This window comes from Atta colombica, unplaced genomic scaffold (assembly GCF_001594045.1).
Source record: "Atta colombica isolate Treedump-2 unplaced genomic scaffold, Acol1.0 scaffold274, whole genome shotgun sequence".
NCBI classification, from domain to species: domain Eukaryota; kingdom Metazoa; phylum Arthropoda; class Insecta; order Hymenoptera; family Formicidae; genus Atta; species Atta colombica.
In genome coordinates, this window is record NW_017259375.1 from 1,005,376 (window position 1) to 1,019,071 (window position 13,696).

A 13,696-nucleotide genomic window follows, 5' to 3' on the forward strand; every position below is an offset into this window, starting at 1 on the left:
AAGCGTGTACACGCCAGCTCGGACAGGATCAACTGCGAATAATAGTTCCTTACCTCGATCACATCAGGCTTACCCACGCCAAGGATGAGAGAGTAGATACTCGAGCGATTTATCCGTAGGATAATATCTGCGACCCGGCGATAAATAATCTACAAGAGAGAGAAGGAAATGTTTTTGTGTTATTTATGAGTTAATTATATGATAACGATGATATATATGCTTCAGTACCTTCCCGCACGGACCATTCAGGATTAAATTCTTACGAACAGAGATGATAAAAATACGATTCAGTCTGTTATCTTTCCAAAGTTCTTAAGTAATTTAAACAAGATAATTTTAGGAATGAGTGGAACATAACAGAAATGGACGATGGCTAAGGGAGAATATTCGGAACGGCGGCTCGGACATATTCGGTACAAGAAGTTTATTAGGGTTTATTTACAAGGGAGCAGCTTGCACAGCAATAGGTGTACGCGTTTTTCACAACACAAGCATTAACAATGTAACGCCCTACACTAACACTAATCGCCGCGGCGATAATAATCCTTTAGGTGCTCGTAGAGAACGCGCGAAGTGTCGCTCTGAGATTCTTAATTCTTCTCTTTTCGCTAGGCTCAACTTAAATGTGAATCCAATGCCAAAATCATCGATTCTTTAATCTACACACTTTATCCAAGAGGTACTCTGAAAGCGTCCTTAGGAAAATGTCCTATGGAATGTCTTTAGAATGTCCTTTAGAGATCGGTGCTATATGGAAAAACGAAGTACTGTAAATCCTTTCAATCAAAACGTGTCGCGTTCAAGGCGCTCACTTCACGCTTGCTCCACGTCGAAGTATGGAATCGAAACATAAATAACGATAACAATAGCTTGTGATACGAAATATACAGCTTATATTACAAGAGATAGAGGCGTAGTTATCTTATATCGCAAGTATATATATGTATACCTATATACAAGTAGACTTTAGTCGTCGTACAGCTTAGTGTTGCCCTTAAAGATGTATATACGTGTATTATGTACGGCATTGTACGGCACTATGTCGCCTTGGGAACCAGGATGGTTACATATGTACAATCCGTTCGTATTCTTGCGTGTGCGATCCGCTGAAAATCATTATGATCTTTGCAGATCGTTCGCTAGACTTCGAAACGCAACTGTGTTTTTTGTATACGTAGCTACAAAGTAACAATTTTGATGAAATATAGAAACGGGAACATACAACGAAAACGTTTTTCGCGAAAATCGGATTATCCGATTCAGCGTATCATCGCGGTTTTTTCTTTGACAGTGAGAATAGTTTGAGCGAACCTATAAAATATGCTGCAAGATACACATCAGGTAATGGAACTTCAAGGTATCCGGCATCTCTTCTGCAAGTCCAAGAGATTTTTTACGCAACGATATTTTTTTATTTTTATTGATTTCAAAGTGCATCTTTAAGTGTATCTTGACCATGAGCGTAACCAGGATAACTTTTAGGAAGGCAACAAAATTAAATTTGAGATTTTTTTTAACCCCGGAGGGGGGGACTGTCAGATTTGTTTTATTTTATATTATATTTAATGAATTACTGATAGGTAAATCATAAAATCACACATATATTTTATTTGTTAATTTATTTTATTTTTTTTTAATTGTAAACTGATCGTTTAAACTGGAAAAACTTAAATTTAGAATACTAGCCGTTTTGGATTTTCAGAAAATCTTTTTAGAACTTTCTGTCTTCTTTCTAAAATAAATTTCTTGTGAATACACATGAAATATAGATTGTTTAAGAACTTTAATTACTTCTGTTCTTCTTTAAGAATTAGAGGTACCATGATCTTCCTTGTCTTTCCTGGCTACGCCCATAATCCCGACTACCAGGACTCGCGGCGGTCCTATCGCTTCCGATCGCTGATCAAGGCAAGGATATATACAGATCGGGCTTCTCTCGGTCCCAGGGTTCAGTCAAGGAGACAACGGAATCGCCGAGTCACGTGAGACGGCTCGAGTCCCCTGTGCTTTGCCACCACGCCAAAGGTCGAGAGTTCAGCCGAGAGAGGCAGTATTCAGACCCTCGGAGAGCGTGCGCTTTACGTTTCTTTCCTCCGGTTCATCTTTGCGGCGCGGCGCGAGAAAAGGACGGAGAGCGACAACTCGCCGTGGCCAACTCGAGAACCTTTGACACTACAATTATCGTTGCTATTCACGCTGGATTCTGCATGTTTCGTCGGTACCTCGGACTCGCGGCACCTACTCCGCGACGTCTTCCGACGCCGTGTGACACATGACACGCGCAACGAAAATCGATTCCCGATTTTTACATAAACATTCCATACCAATTTATCACGTTACGCATGCATATGAATGTGTGAACGTATGTGTGTTTACGTTCATCTTGTATTAATCTAACGGAATGGAGACCGGCTCCTTAATAATTCAATGACAAAAAACATAATAATTAATTGTATACGATAAATATTGCACTTTTAATAAGAAAATTCTGTAACTGCTAAGAATTCTGGAACTCTAAAAGAAATGAAATATAAAGCTTTATTTTAAGTAAAAATAAAATACTTATTATTTTAAATTAATAATTAATAATTATTATTATTAATAATATTTTATAATATCATTACAAGATTATATTATTAATAATAATCATCATTATTAAATCGTACATCAATTTAATTCATGATAAGGTAAGCTTAGGTACGTATGGGCTGACTATGAACTGTAATTTCTTTATAATATAATAATTGCTAAATAAAACATTTTTGTAGCCATTCTGAAAGTCAATAGCCATCTTTTCCGTATGCCCATTTTACCCGAGTTTACCTTATTACAAGTTTTCTAGTTTCAGTTTATGATTGTGTTTCAAGACCGACAAATAATCGGCACGCAATTTGCTTGAACTGGAAAATCTATGTAAAAATTCATGCAAGAAATATTATTAGGCACCTCCGCTTTGATCGAATAACACTTATTTCTACCAAACAGATTAACTTTAATCTTGATTTAACTTAATTCGGTAGAAATGGACATAAGGCTCCTTTTATACATTTATTTGTATTATTTTTCAAATAATGCGATGGAAATCGATCAGCGCGCGCAAAAGTTTCGTCAGTTTTTCAATGAAAGAAGACGAATATTGCAAGATGAATTGATTGTTACATTTCGGTCTTAGTCGAGAAAAGTTGACTTTCATCACATCGAAAGGAATAGATTCCTCCATAAAAAACGCAACGCAATTGTACAATCCAATTGTATTTCCTTTTCTATATGAGAAAAGGCTCAGAAAAAGTGTAATCTTAATAACACGTTTGAGACATCAAACTTGTTTTTTATTTATCTGCATGGGACTGTACTAGAACTCTCTTCTTCCTTTTTTTGCCAAATATCAAACATATACCTATTTCACTTTAAGTTCCAAAAGTGTACACTAGTTCAACCACAGGAAATTGATCTTATCGAGTTTCTCTAAAAGAAAATCGCGATCATTGTTTTCCTAATGAAGCCACGAAGGACTACGACGGTGAAAGATCTTGAGCCTCCCTGCTGAGACTATCTGTAGGCGACGGCGTGGCCCTTCTGGACGGCGACGGCGACGGCGCAGCCGGCGTTGAGGACTTGGGGACAGTCGTGTGATAGGGCGAGAATCGATTGTGACCCAAGGCAAGAGGCGATGGATAGAGTGGTCGAGGGGCCGCGGGGCCTGTTGTATTCTGCTGGGAACTGGACGCGACCAGCTGTTGTTGATGATGTGCCGCTGCAAAGATAGTAGATCCAATCGAAGAGGCCCACCATAAATGACCTAGTTGCTGTTGCTGTTGATGTTGTTGCTGTTGATGGCTGGTGCCCGCGGCTGAAGCACCCGGATAGACCAAAGTGGGATTAACCAACTGGGCGTAAGGATTGGTAGCAGCTACGGCCGCCGCCGCTCTCAGCAGCATCTGAGAACGCGCAGCCCACAATGCTTTCTCCTCGAGACTGAGATTGTTCACGGCGCCTGCCTGGAGTTGTTCCATTTCGAAAGGAAGCCGATGCGGAAACCTCAACGTTTGCTGTTCTGCCAGCATTGATTCCATCGTCTCCCTAAAAGGGAAGCTGCTCCATTATGCATACCGCCTTCTAGCCGCGAAATTCTTCGAAAGGATATTGAGTCAAACTTTTGTCAGCCAAATAAAATTCACTAATGAATTGTCCATTTCGTTTTCAAATTTTCGTTTAATTTATCTTCTCTGTTATAGGCTTCGACGCTATTATGATTAATGATCTCCTTTAAAGCTGGTAGCTATATTTATGATTTTACACGCTAGCAAATAACTTTTACTGTATTATTAAAAAGAAAGAAAGAAAGTGATAAATCTTTTTCCTACATCAATACAGAATTGAAGCGAAGTCTCAACATTGATTTATGTAGTTCCAAATTCTTTTATCATAGACGATTTTATCGAACTCGGCGCCGTTTAACATCAGTTAGTAAGGAGCTTACCTCTCGAAGTCCGTGAGACGAGAAGAATCCCGAAAGCCCTTGGCGAACGGATTACTGTCGATCTTGAGCTTTGTGATCTGTAACAAGCGGAAAAATGGCCGTCGGTTAGTACATGGCGGACAGGAGATTGGCGATCGGAGAGATCCGGTCGCCCCCGGACTCGCATTAACATCGGCGATCTCTCGCAAATTCCCCGATCTTATTACCCGGCGCGCGACAGCTCGGCTTCGCTTCGGGAAAATTACGTCACCGGACAGCCAACGGCGCGTGGCGGAAAACGGCCGGCTGTTTCGAAACGGTTCGTTCCATCGATCGAGAGTCAACGGCTCGTAAAATTAGAAGAAGGCGGCGAAGCGACCTACCTATACAGCGGAGGAAAGGGAGAAGGAAGCTGGGAAATCAGAGGGATCGAAGAAGAGATAGGGGAACTCGCTGATACACGTGAATTCTCGCGGGCGTTACGGAAGTGAACCGGGAATGCACTGGTTTCGAGATTTTTCTGGCAATAGTAGAGTTGCTAGCTGATTCATCATGACTGAAAGATCAGATATATATTTTTGATCGAAATGAAATAAGCGACCATGATATTATTCATTGAATACAATTCTTCATTTATTGAAAGACATTGTTTTGAAAATGGCATGAGAAGAATTATGAAACGTAACGAATTTACTAAAAATAAAAATTTTGCAATTTTGTGTAAACGTGTATTGAGTACAGAAGTGATACAGTATATATTATATTAATTGACAAAACGATTTTATATAAAACTTTATATTTTATAAAAAACTTCATTTTGTTAGTCAACAGTTAGTTTATCAAAAAAAGTAAAGCCTGTAGCCAAAGATAGATAAAAGATAAAAGTGCTACGTATAGGAGTAAATATAAAAGCGTTAGAGTTAGTTTACAATAAACATTAAACTCAATACATATTTCTGATATGTTGGATGTTTCATTTTAATTAAAGTATTTTTCGAGAATGAGACGTGAGATTGAAAAAAGTTTCAGACAAAAGTTATGTAACTTCAAGGGAAACATAAGATGGTACCATTGGTTTGATTTTGGATGATCTTATCAAGATCTTTGAATCACTTTGAATTTTTTTAAATTTCCATTTTTCATTCCATATTCTGTATGCATATTTTAACAAGATAAATTACTTAAATTGTACACAAAAGAATTCATTATTAAGAAGAAACCTAACGATGAACTGTTCATTAATTTTCCTACATATAGTTCCGATTTTCTTTAGAGGTGTGTCCAAAAAGTAAATAATGTTCGTTTTCAGTAAATAGTTGTAGAAAATGATCTCCTTTCCATTTTAACCATTTTCTTTATAATGGATCTTTATGTTTTCATTCTAATATTTTCTTGTACGTTAACAAGCAAAGCTACCTCTCACTGCGAAGGCAAAGAACGCTTTGTTCACACTCGGCACTTAAAAAACCGTCGACTAACACGGTGGTCGACAGGAAGAAATCTGAGAAAGTTTGTCTACGTGTTGGTCTACATATCGTCACGTTTGTAGTAGCCTCTTAAGTGGTTGGGCTGCATTTCCTCTCTCGTTTGTGTGCACCACCCCTACGGAAATCTACCCTAAGTCAGATCTACACCCTAGTTTGGCGTTTCGCATTACCTACAGGGGCCCACCCACGACGGATGGGACGAATACACAGGTGGCCCCGTTTCCGAGATCTCCCGACATTGACCATTTAAACGATGCCCTTCGCTTAGTATCCTCCCTTTCGCCGAAATCTTTGAGGACAGATTTCATTGCCTGATTCTCAAGGGATAATACCTGCGTTCCGACGATTGCAAAGTTTTCAAACATAAAAAGATGTGTTGAACCGACAAAATTTTCCGCGTGTTTAAGCGCGAAACGCATCAGCTTACATCGCAAGATGCACATGACCAGATATGTACTTCAAAGAATAACAATAAGATAATTCATTTTACAAAAGATTGTAAAAATCTCTTAATATTTTATCTATTATAACGTTTTGCATGTATTCTTTTATTATAATACTTGTTATCTGCATTAATATAATTAATGATATTAATTAATAATGATAATTAATTATCATTTAATTATCAATTAATTTAAATTTTAAACTAGAAAATACAAATTTATATTAATTTCAATAATATTTTTTTACATCCTATCATTTTTTAATATTTTTTTACAAACCTATCATTTTTTTATATAATTTATCGTTTTTTATAAAAATGTATTCGTTATTATTAGCTATATTCGTTACTATTCGCTCTATTACATTAATAATTATATAACTTTGATTCTTCGAAACTTGAAGTATCGAAGATTTTAATGCCATAGCTTTTTAAAACTTCGTAGTTCAAATGTCAAAGTTTAAAAAATTAATCACCAATTCTAATAAAAAGACAATATATATTTTCCGCAATAAATTGTTTGTAACTTTTTAAGATGCTTATTAGCATCAAATTATTTACGATTTTTAGGATACTTAATATTGGTGCTTATTAACATTAATATTATTAAATTAATAATATTATACTTGGCTATTTAATTTATGATATTATTACTCCAGATTAAGATTACGTTTAAATTGAAAATGATTTAGCAATTGTAGAATTGAATATGTATATATTGTATAAACATTTGCACTTTAAATTTATTATTGAAGCATTAAAATCCAAAAAATTAAATCGATAAAGCTTTTTCGTTATTATGTATTCACATTGCAGTCTTATGATACATTCTTTATAAATATATTTTTTAAATAAATTTTTCAAAAAATCAAATTTTTCTAAACATTTTTCAAAACGCTAAAAGTGTTAGTCATACTTAAAACCTTGGTAATTGGTGATTAGATGATGTCGTTAATTAACGTCTTCCCACGCGCGCTAGTGTTTGAACGAAAGAAAATATCGGCGGCACCACATAAAAATGTCAAACAAGCGTAGTGATATCCCTCGACACGAACCCATCTAATTTCCGTCCGGCGAGCCAGCAGGCATAAATCAGTCTTGTCTTCCGGGTCGAGTGTCACGGACGAGATGCGGCACGGTACGACACGCTCCTGCTGCTTCGTCTGCTTGGGGTACCAACGTCTTTTGGAAGACCCTCCCACCCGCTACCCGAGATGAGGCACAACACGCGTGTATTTATTTGGAAAAGGGAGCCGCTTGTCGCAACTCCAGTTGTCCGTAGGTGGTCCAATTAATCCACACTATCCCAAAACTAGGAAGCAAACGAGACATCCCATTTCCTCAATAATAAGCCAATTTGAAGAAAATTGTCAATATTAACTTAATACATAAAGTATTAAAAAATATTTGATTTAGTAATATGCCATATAAAAACATTATATCTACAGATATTCCTTGTGAAAATATTAAAACTCTATTTTTTAAAGAAGTAATACAGAAAGTTTAAAGAACTTGTATATCTTTATAAATATAATAATGTTTATAGAAATAAAATTTACAAGATATATTTTATCATTGAATAAAACAGGTAGTTTTAAAACTAATCTAATATTCACAAGATAGCGCTTTTTCAGAATTAATTCAATGTTCAATATATTCCTTCATTTAAATACATGTCATAGTTTTTAACATTTAATAAGAACTTCTCCGATAAGCGAGTCTCGTAACAATTTATATTTATAATCTTTAATTGACATATATGAGACAGCTATCATTTCCAATCTCCCATCATACATTTATCCACCAATCGCAATAACTTTACGAGTGATAAAGAATATTCTCGATAAGCTTGTGGACATGCGTTAGCATCTCTTCTCGTGTAACATTACGGACGAGAGTGAACGTCTCGACGATTGTCGGGACTGAAAGTCGTCGCGCAACTTCCAGTTTATCTGCTCGTCGAAAGGTCGCCGCCGTTTTCGCGTCCTCAGCGACGGAGGACAAAAAAAGAAGGAAGAGAAAAGGAGGAAGGGAAGCAGTGAGGGAGCGGAGGAGTGGCACTCTTGGTGTGTCGAGTGGGTGGTCCAATTACCCTACGGTTTCGCGCTCACGAGCAGCACGTGCAGGCCCCAGTAATAAGACTCTTTCCTTCAAAGCTGAAGCTAAGCCGGTGCTAAGTCCGGGGCCGCCTCGGTTTTAGTTACGATTCCGCTGACATCATTAGCCAAACATCTGGTCCGCCACGACCACCACCATCACCGTCGTCATCATCGTCGTCGTCGTCAGCATCGTCAGCATCGTCGCTCCCTCGACAACATCTCGCCACCTCCGTCTACGTTCTCATCTACATCTCCTTTTCTCTATCTGTATTCGCTTCTCGTCATCGGTCTGCCTGACGATTCGCGTCGTCGTCGTCGTCGTCGTCGTCGTCGTCGTCGTCACTTTACGAGCGGGTCGCCGACGATATTCCGTCGCGTGGGTCTTTGAGATTCGCGAAACGGACTATACCGGACGCAAGTTCAGAACAACTTCTGGTCTTTGATATCGGTGCTTTACCGTGTTTTGCCAACCGACATTCTTGTCAAACTCTTTGCGGTAGGTCTGCTAGTTCGCAGTGGCGTGGTGTAACGTTTACGAATTTTGTTCAACTCTACTCTTTCATTCTTAAAATTGCATCCTTAAATTCTCGATTTTGAATATTTCTTCAAAATTTAAATATCCAAAATCCAAAATTAAAGAATAAAATTTATCTTATATATTAGATATAAAAAATAAAATTTTAATATTCTTTCCAATCTTGATTAGCGAGAAAAAATGTTAGATTATTTAATAATATTACTATAAAATTATAACCTTATGAATGTCATTTAGAACACGGAAAGAATGGTTTTGCTGAAGTATCTAAGAATTTAACTAGATGTAGATCTAAAAATAAATTTCTGTTGCATCAGAATAATTATGTAGGATTGCTAAAATATCAAAATTTTTGGTTGCTCATCACGTTTGAATTTTTTACACAAATATTTTGATGAACAAAATTATTGTCAAGTTTATATTTAACTAAATTTTTAGATATTTCAGCAAAATCGTTCTTTCCGTGAACTTTCTGTTTCTAAACAAAATTAAAAAATTAAACGGTCATGTCGAGATCAGCTTGAATCCCCGCGACGGGGATTCTATCGCGTTGATGGATGAAATTTCCAGCAATGTGGCGTTGAAGCCTCGACGCCACTGCGGCGGGCTCTTCGACAAACGCGGTCGACCCGTCGAAGTTATACGATTTCGCTGACACGGCTCGGGCAAACGCTTGGACCACTTCCCAGACCGATTTACGATGTCGGCCGTGTAGCGCGCAGCGAGTGGTACGCCGCGTGATAAATTCGCCTTGCATGCTCGACGTTCTGCATGGCCCGGTAGCCCCCGAGCTTCGTACCCGAGCGCATCGCCCGCCGCGTGTGAATAAATCCTCAGGGGAGATGCATCCCGAGAGATGACGCTCCGCCACGCATGAGAACGTATGTCGTGCCGGGCGCGATACGCAATTCGCGAACATCGAACGATCTTTCGCGTTAGCCGATTAGGGAAATCAAGACGATTAACTATAAGACTATAGAACGTGGCCGATGCTTGTAATAGAGAAATTCCACGCATGGATACGTACGACAAAAAATAAAATTATATCAGATAAAGAACACAAATATAATTTATTAATAATAGTTACTATTACTAGTTTTTAAATTTTAAATTAGGAAATATAGATTGCTATATAAATTATATCAATACATCAAACTTTTTTTAGCAATAAGTTTTATAATTAATCCCCAAAATAGCTAAATTTTTAATACTTTTAAAATGCTTACGACTATCGCAAAGATAAAACACAAGCTTACAAGTTTTATAAATTTTGAGGCAATGTTGTATTTAAAAAATCCTTAAAGTCTTTACCTTTTCATTTTGTTGAAGAAGAGTATGAGAATATATTTGTCTAAATCTTCACATTTAAGGCCAATATTCATAGTTGGTTCTCATATTTTAAATCGTCTTAAGTTCAATCTTAAAATATCATGAACCAATCAGAGGACTATATCAGCATCTTAAAACATTACTTAAAACATTACTTAAAACAGTCTTAAATAAGAACTAAAATTTGAATATCTTTATTCAAAATCGAGATATGTCTTGGATACATATTGGATCTCGAAAGACTGGATGAAAGTTATGGACTCACTTTGTTACTGCTTTGTTACTGACGACAGTCACACCATCATCACGGACGTACCTTTTAAATAATCCTTTTTGCACCCTGTGTCTCAAAGAAAGAAGTCATTGTAGCGAAAAAAAATGACGACGAGATAGTATATTTTCAAACACCGCGACTTTGACTTTCAAACCGCGTCACGCGACAAAAACTTCAATACGAAATTCACGCGTTTCCAAGGTTCGCGACATGGCGGAAAGCAATTTTCTGAGAATGCACGCAGGGTATCGGCGTCAGACCCCGTCATCGACCGGTCGATGGGCCCACGGCATGGCGAGGACAGATCGGCACGGCCGATCGAAGGACAGGTAGCCAATTACGTCCAGCTGCAGAGCGCCAGATCCGATGAAAATTGAGAGAGAATTTGCGAACATGGTGGGCGGAGCGGACCCAGGCGGGCCCGGATATTCCAACGCCAACATACTCGCAGTTAGCGTGCGGATCCGATTGGACTCTGGACCAGGAAGTCCTTCGCAAGGGAACAAGAGAAGACGAAAGAAGTCGGTCGGTCGAAAAACATCAAAAGCCGAACCCTAAATTAACTGCTTCTCCTCTCACGCAACAAATAAATTAAATTCTAAGAACAATAAAGATCTGAGTTACATTTAGCTTAACAAAAATAAATACTCTAAAGCAGGCCTGTCCAATTTGAGCTCCGGAGCCAAAACGCAAAAATCATCAAAAGATTCAATATAAATTTTCAGGGAAAAGTATTGATAAGCATGGCTCAGAATATTAACAGTCCCCGAAATCTTATCCACATTAAATTTTTGCGTTGATTATTTTGTATTTTTTGGCTCCGAAGCTCAAATTGGATAAGCCTACTCTAAAGTATTCATCAAGTCTGTAAATAATATATATCCTTGAAACTTCTTTTCAAGACGCAATCGAATAGCTAATAGATCTTGTCATTTCACGATTCTTTTATCTGATACACGATTAATGTACGTATAAGCTGTCACGAAGTTATAAGAGCTACTTAACGTAAGCGTAAGTTATTAACGTGAACTTTGCGTTAATAAAAGATACGCGGAGAAACGCTTCCCAGGTGAGAATTGTATTTTAAACGATGTGTGCAATATATTTTTCAACACCACTTCAGTTAGTTTATTCCATCTGAGTTACGGCATCTGATCTTCTCAACGATTAAGATCAACGTAATTGAATAATAAGCGGCTGATTTCTCCCGGCTCCCGGGATAACTCACGGCGTCGTCGTAGATTTTTTGATAGGTGAGATCGTTAATTGCGCGCGTGTAAGATACGTTATTATGAAAATTCCGAGGAGGCGTGCGTGTTCGAGGCCGATTTAAAATTAAAATGCTGGCGGAGCGTGTGCGCAAATGATTTAAACACTCTCGTCTATAATAACAGCTCGATAACGCCTCGCGTATTGTTCCAGCGCGCGCTCGTAATCAAATTTGCAAGACTAATAGCGCGAGAGGCGACCGGCGACGCGGTGGATAAGTATCGTAAACTTCAGCTTAACGCAGAATAAAGTCGGCATTATTTCACGCAACGATAATATTCCGTTTATCGGGGAATGCGCCTGTCGATCGCGTCAAGATGCGTGTTGTACGAACCCGGCATTATGCATTACCATGCACGCGTTTAATAGCAGCGGTGGCCTTACACAACGATAAATCATAACCCATAATGGACAGCCTAGTGGATTTTTAAACGGAAATGATGGAAACGTCATGGAAACTACTATACCTATTTGCCTATAGAATAAAGTGTAGCATTGTTATCCCATGTAATAATTTACTGATGTATTATGTAATGACGTTTGCTGACGATGATGATCTCGCTCTTTTACACAACTAAAAAAACATGATTTTTTATTTATCGCCATGAATGAATTAAATAAATATTACGCCATCAATCATTAAAAGTGAACGAACGTAACTTTATAAAAAATCGTTAAAATGTCACAATTAAAAAAGGATGATTCAAAAACTCTACACAATTCAAAAAGAATGTTTTTTTAAGGGTTGCGAAAATGACATTTAATCATGTTAAAAATATATTCTTTTTGTGCTTAAATTATTTGATTAGTCAGTGTTGAAAAAACTTTCTGGAAAACATAATTTTTTGAGTTGTGTTTTGAAATAAGAGAGCGATTATCATTTATCCTTAATATTTTTAAAGTAAGTTCTCGCATTCGTAAAATATATAAAATAATATATATAAATTATCATCTCTCTCTATGAGAATCTATTTTGAAATTCTGAATATTTGATATTTTATATACTGAATGCTATTTGATATAATTTATAATACTAAGGGATTGTCATACTTTTAGATTATCAAATGTTGAGTCCTCGATTAAACTTTCGAAATCTAGACCCTACGTAGATGTTCGCCGCCGCCGATTTCGAAGTGCTTGAATCCTTGAGTTTTCAAGCCCTGTAATATTTACATCCTCCAGATTTTAGACCCTTAACTTCTCGACTTCCTCTAATCCTTGTATCCTCAAATCCTCCAATCTGAATCGCATTAGCTCCCCGGATAGTATTCTCGGTTCTCGCGATCCTCGAAACTCCTTCGGAGAGCTTACCCAAAGTGCACGTTCCCCTTTCACGCGGATCCTCGAGACGTACACGTTCGTTGAAGACCGCGCGAAATGAAGCCGTAGGTAATTGAAAGGGATGCTTTCGCACCCAAGGCCCGGGTGTCTAATAATAGATTTAATAGAGACACGCTCATTGAGGAAGAGGGGACCCCGCGCTCTCTTGCCTTGGCGCGCTATTTAGTCCCGCTTGTGTGCTCGCACCGCTACGCTCGCTCGCCCATCTCACCGCCTTTTTTCGCCCTTTGCTGCCGAAACGCCGCTCTGCCGTTATGGTGACGACTAGCGATAAAATTAAATTATCATACGCCGGCTGATTTATAAATACGTCGCTGCGGACGCAACACCGCGGGCGACGTTTTAATCCAAACGCGACGCCTTCGTCAACAGGGTGGTCCCAAAGTCCAACCACGTGCAATCCGAGTTTGGACAAATTATAAAGTTTATAAAATATTTTATTATCTTCTTGCCCTATATAA

At 38.0% G+C, this 13,696-nt stretch overlaps 1 protein-coding gene across 1 annotated transcript in view; it reads right to left on the reverse strand.

Annotated features, from left to right (window-relative positions):
• Positions 1 to 3,039: 3,039 nt before the first annotated feature.
• Positions 3,040 to 13,696, reverse strand: part of LOC108689622 (T-box protein H15-like) — a 56,802-nt gene continuing 46,145 nt past the window's right edge. Inside the window, exons 6-7 of the mRNA XM_018196480.1 lie at positions 4,481 to 4,557; positions 3,040 to 4,092 (exon numbers count right to left, since the gene is read on the reverse strand). Of these exons, the coding sequence (XP_018051969.1) occupies positions 3,513 to 4,092; positions 4,481 to 4,557 (657 nt within the window). The 3' untranslated portion in view covers positions 3,040 to 3,512. The remainder of the gene's footprint in view (positions 4,093 to 4,480; positions 4,558 to 13,696) is intronic.